Source organism: Balaenoptera borealis, assembly GCF_965194805.1.
Source record: "Balaenoptera borealis genome assembly, chromosome: 18".
NCBI lineage: Eukaryota > Metazoa > Chordata > Mammalia > Artiodactyla > Balaenopteridae > Balaenoptera > Balaenoptera borealis.
Genome location: NC_138877.1, coordinates 16,588,886 through 16,603,364, shown reverse-complemented (window position 1 = coordinate 16,603,364; position 14,479 = coordinate 16,588,886). Strand labels below are relative to the sequence as shown.

Sequence of the window (14,479 nt, the reverse complement as noted above, 5' to 3'; positions counted from 1 at the left end):
GAATGTGGATTGTAGCTTTAAAAATAAAAAGTTTGAGGGACTTCTCTGGAGGTCCAGTGGTTAGGACTCCACGCTTTCACTGCCGAGGGTTGAGTCCCTGGTCAGGGAACTAAGATCTCATAAGCTGCGTGGTGTGGCCAAAATAAGTAAATAAATAAATACAGAGTTTGAAAGCTGTTGGTCTGGAGCCCTAGACAGAGCCAGAGGCCGGTGCTCAGGCCTGTGCTGTCTCTGACTGGCTGCATGCATCTCCACGGCAGGTCACTTGGTTTTCTTTTGGTCCTCATCTTCTCCATTTGTAAAATAGAAAGATAGGAAGAAGGACCAGATTATCTCTAAATTCTTCCAGCTCTAAAATTGCCTGTCTTTGTGAATCTTTGAGTGATAGGCCTTGATGTGGCTTTGTTAATTCTGTTATTTTGGGTATAGCCTCTGCCCAAAGACCGCTGACTTAAGGAAATCATGTGCCCTTAGAAACTTCAGAATGCCTTATACAGGAAAGGACGTGCATATGACCCATGATTGGACTGTCCCCTGTTTTATAGGACAGCCTTTATTATTTTGGAGAACGGCGAACAGATAAATCCACCAGCAGTAAATTTCAGGGAATAGAAACTCCTTCTCAGGTAAGTGTTCTTTCTTTAAAAGGGGTCACTCTGGATAATTAGGTTAAGATTGGCATCTATTACCTGGTTTCATTTTAGACTCTCTTCCTTGGGTGATTCCTTAGGTCATCTTCTCCTTGGGTGATCTTCTCCTTGGGTGATCTTCTCCTTGGGTGATTTTCTCCTTGGGTGATCTTCTCCTTGGGTGATCTTCTCCTTGGGTGCCCCGTGACAGGCCTTGATCCCTTCCAGAGGCCAGGAGCCCTGCCTCAGGTGTTGCTTGGCTTTGCAAGCACTGAGTTCTCCCCAGAGCACCCTGCTTCCCATTTTAATTGGTTATTGTTTACAGAGTTCAGGAGTTGATTCCCTTCCCAAAGTAGGAAGGTCCAATTCCTAAGGTTTCAGACCCCTGAAGATTATCTGAAGTCACTAGCCTTTTATTTCCATGTAAAGAGGAACTGAGTCTTTCACAAACCCCTATTAGGGCAATTCAGCCCTTGTAGAACATTGTGTGTGTGTGTGTGCACATGTGTAAGGGAGAGAGACAGACAGTGACAGAAAAAGACAGAGACAGACAGAGTCGGTGGGAGGGGGGCTGCGCTTCAAAAGAGAAAGGAAATGGAAAAGTAACATTTTTCAAAAACCTATTTTATACTAGACACTATTGTACTTTTACATATATTGTCTCATTTAATACTCAGACAACCCATGCGACCCATATGTTATTACCTTATTTTTTTTTCCTTTTAAAACGTTTTATCATGGACTTTTTCATAAACAGTCAAGACAGTCATACAATAAATCCCCTTATATTCATCACACTGCTTCAGCAATCGTTTCCTCACGTGGCCAACCATTCATTCCTCCCCACTCTACACACACACACACACACACACACACACACACACACACACGCTGCACTTTCACACTAAACTTGGATTATTTTGAAGGAAATCCCAGACATCAGATCATCTTATCCCCTAAGCATTTTAGTATGACATCTAACATAAAGACTCTAAAAAAAAAAAACAAAAACTTTAAAACCATTGACATATCTAACAATATTATACCTTAATAGTATCAAATGTCTAGTCCTCGTTTAAATTTCCATAATTATCTTAAAATCTTTTAAAACTTAGTTTGTTTTAATCGGGATCCAAACAAGGGCACACATTTCATTTGGCTGCTGTGTCTCCTTAAGTCTCTTTTAGTTTATAGGTTTCCCACCTCTCTTTTTTTTCCCTTGTAAATTGTTTATTGCAGAAACCAGGGCGTTTATCCTATAGAGTTTACAACATTCTAGGCTTTGTTGAATCCTGCTAAGGGTTTTACATTCATTATCTAATATAATATTCTCAATAACGCAATGAGTGGGCACCATTATGATTCCCATTTTATAGACTGGGAAATCGAGGTTCAAGGAAACTAACTTTTTGAACTAAGAACTCAAATCCAGATCTTTCAGACTCCAAAGCCTATTATTTCCCATCCTGTGTACAGCTTCTCATCTGGATTGCCTTTTCTATACGGCCCCTCAAACCCAAGTGAGAGATGGTTGGGAATTCTTAAGTAAATGTGGATGTGGCCATGAAGGAAGTTTTCTTTGAGTGAAGTGATGAAAGCTGATACCCTTGGCCTAGTTAGCAGAACACTGTACCTGCTGGCTCTAGACATTTCATTTGGGATCAAAGAGCTCAGCCTTATCCATTCTTACTTTTCTGCCAAACTCAAGCAACACAAGAAAAAAAAAAAAAGATAGCCATAGGCTATAAGTAATACATCAACTTACTGAAGCCCAGCTCGAATCATGCCATTGCATGCTCAAAATCCATAATGGCCTCTGACTGCCAATGGCAACAAATATGTTTTAACCTGGCACTCCCAATCTAGATTTGATTTTTCCAACCGCTTCTTCCACTATGTGCATTCACATGCTCTAACGCGTTTGGATTGTTTGCCGTTTCCCAGCCTGCTTATACTTTACACCCACGTGCTCACGAGGGCCCCTTGTCCTGGAGTCCCTTTGCCCTCCCAGCCTGAAGTAGTCTCCTGCTTTTTCAGGAGTTCTTATAGCCCTTTGTGTTCCTTTTAGGGACTAAGTTGCTTTATATTATTTTCCAGCTATTCGAAGTTGTGTCTTCTCTACCTTTTTTGCAGGCCCATGTCTTGCCCATCTTTCCACCCTGGCAGCCCGAAATGCCTCATATAGTATCTCCTTTGTCTGTAGTGAGTGCTTACTAAATATATGTTGGTTTTATTAACTTCTGCTACATGCGCCTGTTGTTTTGGGCTGTAGGGGAAAGAAGAGTGAGAGCAAAACCAGCTACAGGGCCGTGGTAGGTTACAAGCCTTCAGTGGAAGGTCAAGGATCTGGTGGCAGGAGCCAAGGGGACGGTAGAGGTAGCTCCTTCAGGCACATCTTCCCTTCCCCATTTCCTCTGCAGTCCTGTGCAGTGTCTCTAACTTACTCCAGGACTGGCACACCCTAAGCTGCAGCTGAGTCTCTTCTGACTCACTGGGCTAGCAGTGCAGGGACCCGGCCTCAGGCTTGAGGGCTGTGTTGGCGAGGCCCCAGGACAGAGTTCCCTGTGTGCGGCAGTAATTCTCAGACACCATCCCCTCCTGCCCCTGCAGTGTGGCCATTCAGTGCACTCCATACATTTCATCCACCCCGGAGTTAAGAGCTTGACTGGTCCTTTCCAATGCAGAGGATGGTGGTTAATTTTATTAACACTTCCCAACGGGTGGGGAAGAGTCTATGAACTTTTCAGTCTGGTTGATTCTGTACCAGAACTCTTCTTAACTTCTAGAAGAAAGGAGAGCCCTTGTGAACGGCTTGCCACAGGAGATGGGACTAGGCTAAGAGAATCCCCAGGCTTCCTTGCAGAAATGGCGCTGGGGACATGGGCAGTGGAGAGATGCTCACTGGCTGGGACTGGAGAAGGATGTGAATGTGCTGCTGGCCTATGGAGCGCTCCCCCTGAGCTTTTACCTCTTCCCTGCTCTCATGCCAAGGAGGCTACTCCTCCCCAAAGCACAGACCTTCCTTTAACTCAGCCACAATGAAGCTTCTACCCCAGACCCGCCTCTCCCACATTTGCAGTTGATGGCATCTTGCTGGGATGTTGTCCTAGCTGTTCTGTTGGCTCTGGTTAGTCACTCTCTCAGTCCCAGCAGCCCCTAAGCAACACCTGGCTCCTTTCCTGTTCCTTCCCTGTTGCTCTTCATTCAGTATTTTTTTCTAAGGTAGATATTTAGTCATGAGGCAACAAATGCCTAGTTACATAATGGCACCCGATCAATGTTTCCTTCATCTATTATTTTCCTTAAAAAAATCAGGACTTTACCTCCACTTAAATCGAGACTTCTGTTGTTTTGCAGAACAGATTTGTTGGATATTTTGCAATGGTGAAAAATACCTACAACTTGACTCTTCCTCCAATGAAAAAACTCACGATTAAAAATATCGTTATTTATTCAATTCATGGTAAGTGCTTTATGTATAATTGGAGAATTGGCGGGAGGGCCAATGTTCTTACTATTCGGGAGGGTTTTCTCATGGTTATATACAGAGACAGTCCCAACGCATAGCTGTCTTTTTGTGTAGCCTCAGGTATAAACCCCTCCCCCTGGAATTGCCCATCAGCCCAGCGCTGCTGTGGCCACATTACCACTGCTTAGGTGTCCTCTACTTTCCTTTCCCATCACCAATTTGGGGGGCTCCATCCCCCCTTCCCTTTCTCCTGTTCTCATTGCTGCTCTGGCCTCAGCCCAGGGTGTCCTTTTCAGAGTAGAACCTCTGAGATTAAAGGGAGGAAGGTCCCATGAGACCTGGAGACCACTTCTTTCTCACGCCCATCTCTGGTTCAGGGTTTGTCTTGGGAGATGCATCCCTGTATCATTTTCTCTCCTACTCCTCTCAGAAACCTTTTTCTTTTTTCTTATCCCCTGGTCTCTCCCTTTCCCCGCCCTCCTCCCCCATAGCCCCCTCTCCCCCAGCAACTCCATCAGGATGTCTTAAATACTGGAACAGCAAATGAATTTTGTTGCCACAAATTCTTTTTGCAAATGACTGCTGAGAACTGCTTTGGGCCAGGCCCCCTGCTCGTGTTTCTTTGCCCTTCAGGAGCCCCTGAGTGTAAGCAGAGGAGAGGAAAGGTACACAGGTGAACAGCTGACCACAGTGTTGGACAGCTTCCTAGGGGAACAGCACTTAGGTCTTCCCTGCCTGAACCTACACGAACACAAAAAAGGGGTGGGAGAAACCTGGCCTCTGGGGGGGGCTCTCTCAGGCCCCTGGCTGTTACCAGTTCTTACCAAGAGTAAAAGTCCTTATAAACTTCAAAAGAGCTGACGATGCCTGCTTCAGGAGTGTAAGGAGAGAGAGGGGACCTGCCACCGCCCCGAGAGGCAGAGATATTGGTCAGATCGTCCACCTCTGGGACTTGAAAGAAAAGGAAGGAGGGGAGAGGAATGGGCCTCAAGGCCATGTCTTTATTTCTCTGTCACCCGCCTAGCTTCCCTGTACAGCTCACCCTCAGGGAGGTAGAAACAGGGACCCCTCAGTGTGGAGGGGATGGGGCCTCACTCACCGCCAGAGGTGCAGCAGGAGGTGCAGCTTCTGACCCCCTAAAGCAGCAGCCAGCTGGTGCAGCACGAGGCGGCGCTGAGTGCCGGGCCTCTCCCGGGCCCGGCTGCGGGGCGAGGGCGCTGGTGTCCACCCAGGCAGCCCGTTGTTTTTAGCCCTCTGGGGAGTCACACAAAATAAGATCTAGACGTGTATTTTTTAACGCTTCGTCCAATTATTCAGAAATAAGAGAACCCTTTAGAATGTATGAACCACTGCAGAGTCAAAAAAAAAATTACAATTGTTAGTTAAAATATAAAATGCTTTTTCCAAATTATTTACATATTTCTCCCTTCTTCTCCACACGCCCGCATGGCCGCCACTTCTTGGCAGGGGTGAGGAATTGTGAAAGTTACCACGAGCAGATTGCATGGGTTTCTGGCTTCTGGAAACGAACTTCAGCCCAGCAGCATGGTTTCTGTGGGAGATTTTGGTCTAGATTTCCAAACAAGCGCTGTGCAGGCAGACCCTGGAAACACAGCCCATCCCAGCAGGAGGCTGCCTGTGTGTATAAAGGAGCAACTGTTTGTGCGGAGGCTTTGTGGGCTGCAGAGTTCTCTGTGAGGTCCATTCTCACTGTGATGTGCGTGTGTCACGTATGAGGGACGGGGCTGGAGTGGAGCCTTGCTCAGAACACCACCTGCCTTCAGACAGCCCCGGGGCAGAGCCAGGCTTGTCCGGCAGCTGGTGGGAAATGACAGCAGTGCCTTGCTCACCATCCTTTCCTGCAGGAAGTGCGGTGTGAGAGGCAACCCAGGTGGCTGTCGGAGCAGTGTCTTTCTCTAGGAAATTGAAACTCAGCTCTAAAACCAAGTTGGTGGCGTGAGAGCCTGTTTCGTACCTGAGTGTATCCTCTCCCTCAGGGTCCTCTTGGTTAACAGTGGGAATCCAGGCATCCCTCGTTTTATTGCTCTTTGCTTTATTGCACTTCACAGATGTTGCACTTGTTCAAAAAATTAAAGGTTTGTGACAATTCTGTGTTGTCAGAGGATGGTGAGCAATTTTTTTTTTAGCAATGTGGCAATCAAGTTTTTTTATTTAATGGTTTGTGTTAGAATTTTATGTATCTATTTATTGGCTGCATTGGGTTTTCGTTGCTGCTCGCAGGCTTTCTCTAGTTGCTACTCTTTGTTGCGGTGCGCGGGCTTCTTATTGCAGTGGCTTCTCTTGTTGCGGAGCACGGGCTCTAGGTGCGCAGGCTCAGTAGTTGTGGCACGTGGGCTCAGTAGTTGTGGCTCACGGGCTCTAGGTGCGCAGGCTCAGTAGTTGCGGCGCATGGGCTTAGTTGCTCCGTGGCATGTGGGATCTTCCTGGGCCAGGGGTCGAACTCATGTCCCCTGCACTGGCAGGTGGATTCTTAACCACTGCACCACCAGGGAAGTCCCAATCAAGTATTTTTTAATGAAGGTATGTACATTGTTTTTTTAGACATAATGCTATTGCACACTAAATAGACTACAGTATAGTGTAAACATAACTTTTTATATGCACTGGGAAACCAAAAAAGTTCGTGTGACTCACTTTATTGCGATATTCGCTGTATTGCAGTGGCATGGAACTGAACCCACAGTATCTCCGAGGTAACCCTATAACAGTATCTATACAAACCTCTGTATTAAACTATTCCAAACAGGCAAATAGGCATTTAGTCTGAGGGAGTTTTGATGCATTTCTCTAACATGAACGATGAGAACAGGAATAGTTTCTCAAACTTCTAAGCTTAAAAATGGTCTTAATAAGTTCTAGCATTTCATATATTGTCCCAGTCTGATATCATATCCTAAGACTGTGACTTCTCTCTTCATATTTTGAATTTTACTTAACCTCTGTGGAGATATTGTTTAGTTAAAACTGTAAAGTGCAGATCTAGAGAACAGAGGAACTAACACAAATTTATAAGTACTGCAGGTGAAAACTGGTGGAGAGTTTTATGGGTTTGATTTCCTCGTCTCAGGCTAACATAAAACAGAGGATTTTAAAAGTCTAATTTGAGATCCCTCATAAAGGCTTCCAGGCAGAAAGTTGTGCCCTTTGCAGCTGTTCTTACGGTGTGGGCCTCGGCTGGCAGAACCAACTTACGAAGGCCTGCCTGGTACGCTAAAATTCTTGCTGCACCCACGTAAATAAGCAGGCCAAACCCAATGACAGCAGCCTTCTTTTGGAATAAGAATTATCCCCTTTGAGGGAGATCAAGGTGGTGGAGTAGGAGAACGCTGAGCTTACCTCCCCCCACGAACACATCAAAAATACAACTACTTGTGGAGCTACCTGGAGGCTGGCGGAAAGGCCCTTCTACGGCCGAGGCTGTAAAGAAAAATCCACATGGAGGCTGGTAGGAAGGGAGGAGAAGTGATCTGGTCGAGACCTGCACCCTTGGTGGGGGACAGAGACGTGGAGGGGGGTGTCGCGGGCTTGGGGAGCCTCCCTGGGGAGCAAGGGGTTTGAGCCACACGTTTGGCACTCCAGCCCTGGGGTCTGACACCAGAAGGATGAGTCCCCTTAGCTGCGTTGAAAGCCAGTGGGGCTCATGGGAGGCTGTGAAACACTGAGACCTCACTCAGAGAGCGGTTGCTTATACCCCCGTCCTGGCAGCCTGAGAACTCTGACCAGGGGGAAAGCAGCCTTGGCCGGTGCTCGGTCACTGCCCACATGTAGGAGGAGTGAAACTACGCCAGGGCAGGGGCTGACATTGCCAGCAGGAAAGAAAGCAGCTCGGTAGTGAGGCACCAACCCCTCCGGCCCTGACCCAGCCTCTAACCAAGGGTGCGCAGCGGGGAAAATGTAAAACCAGCACAGAAGTGCAGCCCCAAACCCTTGAGCCCCTGCTGCATCCCAAACCCAGGTGGAGACTGCCGTCTCTCTCACACACAGGGTCGCACCTGGCTCCGGCTCTAGCCCCTCCATCTCCAGCCCCGCTTCCCACCAGGGTGGCGGCTGCCACCGCACCCCAGGGGCAGATGGGACCTGTGCTCACTTCTCCCACCAACGCCGCTGAGCATACGCGGAGCGCATAGTCCTGCACAAGGGCACGCCTTCACGACTGGGATGGGTGACTGATCCACTTAACTTCACAGAGACAGAGAAAGGTCAACAAAATGAGAAGACAAAGGAGTATGTTGCAAATGAAAGAACAGCAAAGAAAAAAAAAAAAAACCCCTAAAGAATAATCTTCCTTTGAGATTATGATCACAACAGACTGTCAGGAAAAAGTGTGATAGATTCTGAAATGGGCAGTATCTTCTCTAGGCCCACCTCCAGGGTTACCTTCACCTCTCATGGTCTTTAAGCTATTTTACAACTCTAAGTTGTAGAAAACTGATAATAATGCAAATAATTTTTGTACATAAAAATGCAAATTAGCTGTGTCTAGCAGAATGCAACTGATTATTGACCTGTTTTGTATTTATGTGTAAATTCATTTCATCATTCCTTATCTGCCCATAAATGTGCAGTACTTTGAAACAGCTGTAGCATTTTACTGGTTCCTTAGTAATAAGTTAACATTTTTGACGTGTTAAAAAATGCATGTACAGGACAGTGCTATGGCATGCAACAATTTCTGTAAAACAGAAGGAGAATATATTTGTTCATGTGTATATACATATATAAAACCTCTGGGAGAATATATATTCATATTTGACTATACATGCATAAAGAACTAGAAACTAGTAATAGGGGTTATCTGTTTGGGGCTGGAGAACTAAACAGGTGGGAGATAAGGAAAATGGAGACTTTTCACTTCATGCCTTTTATACCTTTTATTTATTTTTTTTAAAAGATTTTTTATTTAATTTATTTATTTATTTATTTATTTATTTTACGGCTGTGTTGGGTCCTCATTTCTGTGCGAGGGCTTTCTCTAGTTGCGGCAAGCGGGGGCCACTCTTCATCACGGTGCATGGGCCTCTCACTATCGTGGCCTCTCTTGTTGCGGAGCACAGGCTCCAGATGCGCAGGCTCAGTAGCTGTGGCTCACGGGCCTAGTTGCTCCGCGGCATGTGGGATCTTCCCAGACCAGGGCTCGAACCCGTGTCCCCTGCATTGGCAGGCAGACTCTCAACCACTGCGCCACCAGGGAAGCCCCCTTTTATTTTTAAATCATGCAAATATACTTAAATTATTTTTAAAAATTTTAAATTGTGTGGGAATTAATTTAAGCTCATAAAGCAATGCCCTTTTCCTGTCATGTGGTAAGTGTTTGACTTCGTTTAGCTCTACATTTCACTGACTTCTGGTTGACATCAGTAGAAGGAAGTTCTGTAGGTGGATGGGACAGAGGGAACTGAGGCAAAGAAACCATGATTCCTCATGACAAATTGTGTTAGTGAGAACAAAATTAAATGAACACAAAACAAACTTAATATAACAATTAAGAATGATGGATATATGACTTTATTAGAGTATTTGTTTTAGTTCTGTACCTTTAGTTCTGTGCATATTTAAGTGAAACATGCAGGGTGGAAAGGAAAGCCGGAAAAATTAATTGGAGGCTTGAGAAACCAGCCCTTTGATGAAATGCTGAAGTAAGTGGGTCAATTAAATTGAAAAAAAAAAAGGGGGAAGAAATCATTTGTTTGTAAATATATGCTGAACATAGCAGGAATGTTTGGATACAGCTCTCCTGTATTTTCCATAAACTGGATTTAAACTAGGGCAAGAGGAATTTAGACTATTTATTATTAAGAAACATCACAATTAGAAGCCTGAAGAAAGCAACACATCAACAAGAAAGGTTGCACGTCCCCTTCCCTAATTTTTTTTTTTTTTCTATGAAGGTGAAGTGATGAGATTCTAAATCTTAGAAGCTGAACAATGTCTTTTTTGTTTTTTTCTCCAGCCTTATAAATTCTGCTTTAGGGGACAGAACTGAACTTGAAGCCTTGCCTCTCAAAGACAAAATCCATGCAAGAGCCAAATGATTCAATATTGACACATTGTTAGCTGGGATAATTTTTTCTCTTTTTAATCCGTATTGTTAATTGGTGAGACATTTTGATCTTTGCTCTAACCAGCCTAACTTTTTAATTTCATTCAGGTGTTGGAAAAGGCAATGGAAATGATCTAAAAGTACAAATAATAATGCAACGAAAGCCTGTCTTTTTCTGTTCTGCTTCCAAAAACTGTGGGGTAAGAGAAAGCATGGAAACTGAAAATTCTAGTGTTTGTTTTAAATCTCAGTGTCATATCAGCATGTTGCCCTCCCCACACCATCACTCACCACAGGGAGAGGCTGTGTTGCTTTCTGCTTGCCATCCAACTTGGTGTCCCTGGGTTTGGATTTGAGTCAAGAGTTAAATTTATTTGTTCAAAATAGTTTCCAGGGGAAATAGTTTTCCAGAATATATTTTCAGTTCAGAGTGGTGCCTTGCCTTTCACTTTTCCACAGATGCCAAGCATGTTCCCAGGAATCTATCAGAGTTTTAAATTCATGTATCTGGTCACTTTTAGCCATATTCTCTTCTTCTTGGTCATTTTTATTACATGGCACTGATTCGGAAATTTTAATGTGCATGAAAATCACCTAGAGACCGGTAAAGATGCAGATTCCTAAGTTATACCCCCAAAGTGTGACTCAGGAAATCTGGAAAGGGGCCCAGGAATCTCTAGACTTCGCAATGTCTCAGGTGATTCTAACTCAGATATCCTGTGGGACTGCACTGTGAGAGACAATGCAGGGGTGTATGGATTGGGGAGGAATCTCTTTGGGACCAAATAGTCAGTTTTCTTAAATGCTGAAGAAATGGTTAACACTACAAACCTTTCCTGGAGCAACAGGAAAGCTTCCTTCATGGGTGTAAGAAATACAAACTTTTAAGATTCTTTCTCCGGCTTTGGTCTCTAGTTCTCCTATTACCCCTCCTCCTCCTCTTTACTCCCCTGACCCCCGGGAGGGGGCACTCCCCCCAGGCCTCATCCCTGGCTTTCTGTTCTTATCTCCACACATACTCTATTCTTGGTTCTGCACATCCATTCCCCTACTTTAAACTATAATATCTTCTTTCACTCACTTGACACATTATTTATGAGCCCCATACACGTGGTAGACGCAGGAGCTGCAATGTGGGCATTCCTTTTACCCCAGCAATTCAAACACAGTTGTCAATCCAATTTTATCCAATGAACTTTTCATCTGCTTCTGCAAATGGCACCAGCATTCTCTTACTCAGGCTTTCAAATTTGGTGTCATCTTTGATTCTCTCTTTGCCCGTGGCCCCCTAAATCCAGTGAGTCACCAATTCCTGCTGATGATAGCACTGGAATCTCTCTTCACTCGCTCCCTTCCTGTCTGTTCCCATTGCCACTACCTGGTCCAGGACCTCATTTGCTCATGCCTAGACTTCTACAATGGTCTCCTTACCTTTTCTGTCTCCTTATACAGGGCAGTATATAGGGTCCTGCAATATGCATCCTGAAATACTGCTCTCACTGTAAAAAGCTGTAGCTAGACCAGAAGACACACTGTGTACCCACGGTCAAAGCTAGTTAATATCTCTGGCTCAATATTCTTTTTTTTTCTGGCTGTGAGGCATGCGGGATCTTAGTTTCCCAACCAGGGATTGAACCCGTGCCCCCTGCAGAGGAAGCGTGGAGTCTTAACTACTGGACTGCCAGGGAAGTCCTTTTGGCTCAATATTCTTATCTGTAAAATAAAGGTTACATCTCAAGTGTTGTGAGGATTGAATTAGATAATATATGTGAAGTTGCTTTGTGAGTTATATACATCACTAAATAAATGTTAGATGTGATAATTACCAGGCCAACTTTATCACCTAGGAAATGCTCCACTATAATCTTCAACAACTTCCTTCTTATTTTCCTGGGTCTTGAATTCTCAAGATATAGCCCTATCATACCTGAGCTTATTCGCATTAGTAACACGGCCTGCTGTCTCCATGCCAGGTAGACTGGGTCCCCTGTGGCCCCTGGAACACAGCACTCTGATTTCTGCTTCCTGTTTTTGCTGGTCTTTCCCCTCCTCCAGCCCTGCCCTGTCAGTCCCCTGTCTGAACTGGATTCTCTTCACAGAGCTCCTCTTTTTCAAAAATTGAAGTATAATTGACATACAATATTATATTAGTTTCAGGTGTACAACATAGTGATTTGACGTTTATATACATTGTGAGATGATCACCGTAAGTTTAGTTACCATTTGTCACCATTTAAAGTTATTACAACGTTATTGACTATATTCCCTATTCTGTATATTACATCCCCATGACTTATTTATTTTATAACTGGAAGTTTGTGCCTCTTAATCCCCTTCACCTATTTCACCCATCCTCCTATCCCCTGCCAACCACCAGTTTGTTCTTTGTATCTATGAGTCTGCTTCTGTTTTGTTATGTTCATTTGTTTTTTAGATTCCACATGTAAGTGAAATCATGCAGTATTTGTCTTTCTTTGACTTAATTCACTTAGCATAATACCTTCTAAGTCCATCCATGTTGTCACAAATGAAAGATTTCATTCTTGTTATGGATAATATTCATATATACATACATGTGCATATATATATACCTCACACTTTCTTTATTGATGGATACTTAGGTTGCTTCCATATCTTGGCTATTGTAAATAATGCTACAGTGAACATAGGGGTGCATATATCTTTTCGAATTAGTGTTGTTGTTGATTTTTTTTTTTTTGGATAAATACCCAGAAGTGGAATTGTTCAATCATGTGGTAGTTCTATTTTTAATTTTTTGAGGAACCTCCATACTTTTTTCCATAGTGGCTGCACCAATTTACATTCCCACCAACAGTGAAAGAGGGTTTCTTTTTTTCCACACCTTCACCAACGTTATTTTTTGTCCTTTTGATAATAGTCATTCTGACCGGTATGAGGTGATGTTCTGGTTTTGAATTGCATTTCCCTGATGATTAGTAATGTTGAGCATTTTTTCATGTGCCTGTTGGCCATCTGTATGTCTTCTTTAGAAAAATGTCTGTTCTAGGTCCTCTGCCCATTTTTCAATTGGATTCTTTTTTTGATGTTTCTTTTTTAAGTTGTATGAGTTATTTTTATATTCTGGATATTAACCTCTATTGGATACATAATTTACAAGTATCTTCTCCCATTCAGTAGATTATTTTTCCATTTTATTGCAGGATTCCTTCACTGTGCAAAAGCATTTTAGTTTGATGTAGTCCCACTTGTTTATTTTTGCTTTTGTTGTCCTTGCCTGAGGAGACGGATCCATAAAGGTATCGTTAAGATCAAAGTCAAAGAGCTGACTGCCTATGCTTTCTTCTAGAAGTTTTATGGTTTCAGATCTTACATTCAAATTTTTAATCCATTTTAACTTTATTGTCATATATGGTATAAGGTAGTGGTCCAGATTCATTCTTTTGCATGTAACTGTCCAGTTTTTCCAACATTGCTTATTGAAGAGACTGTCTTTTCCACTTTGTATATTCTTGTTTTCTCTGTTGTAGATTAATTGACCATAAGTGTGTGGATTTATTTCTGGCCTCTCTATTCTGTTCCATTGATCTATGTATCTGTTTTTGTTCCAGTAACATACTGTTTTGAATACTATAACTCTGTGATATAGTTTGAAGTCAGAAAAACTGATACCTCCAGTTTTGTTCTTTTAAAGATTACTTTGGCTATTTGGGGTCTTTTGTGGTTCCACACAAATTTTAGGATTCTAGTTCTGTGAAATATGCTATTGGTATTTTGATAGGGATTACATTGAATTTGTATATTGCTTTGGGTAGTAGCATGGACATTTTAACAATATGAATTCTTCCAATCCATGAGCACAGTATACCTTTCCATTTAATTGTATCACGTTTACCTCTTTCATCAATGTATTATAGTTTTCAGAGTGCAGGTCTTTCACTTTCTTGGTTAAACTTATTCGTAAGTATTTTATTCTTTTTGATGCAATTTTAAATGGGAGTTTCTTAATTTATCTTTCTGATAGTTCATTATTAGTGTATTGAAATGCAACAGATTTCTATACATTAATTTTGTATCCTGCAACTTCACTGAATTCATTTATTTGAATAGTTTTTTTGGTGGAGTCTTTAGCATTTCCTATATATAGTACCATGTCATCAGCAAATAGTGACAGTTTTACTTTTTCCTTTCCAATTTAGATGTGTTTTATTTCTTTTTACTGTCTAATTGCTGGGGCTAGGACTTCTAATACTTGGTTGAATAAAAGCAGCAAGAGTAGGCATCCTTGTCTTGTTCCTGATCTTAAGGAAAAGCTTTCAACTTTTCAACACTGAGTATGAT

The 14,479-nt window shown here is 43.0% G+C and overlaps 2 protein-coding genes across 2 annotated transcripts in view; one reads left to right on the top strand and one right to left on the bottom strand.

Annotated features, from left to right (window-relative positions):
* The window catches only part of SLC25A15 (solute carrier family 25 member 15), a 69,955-nt gene that overhangs the window by 8,379 nt on the left and 47,097 nt on the right, over nucleotides 1-14,479 (bottom strand). The window lies entirely within an intron of this gene.
* The window catches only part of TPTE2 (transmembrane phosphoinositide 3-phosphatase and tensin homolog 2), a 91,736-nt gene that overhangs the window by 61,985 nt on the left and 15,272 nt on the right, over nucleotides 1-14,479 (top strand). The window contains exons 22-24 of the mRNA XM_082365456.1: nucleotides 546-626; nucleotides 3,987-4,092; nucleotides 10,268-10,359. Coding sequence (XP_082221582.1) covers nucleotides 546-626; nucleotides 3,987-4,092; nucleotides 10,268-10,359 — 279 coding nt within the window. The remainder of the gene's footprint in view (nucleotides 1-545; nucleotides 627-3,986; nucleotides 4,093-10,267; nucleotides 10,360-14,479) is intronic.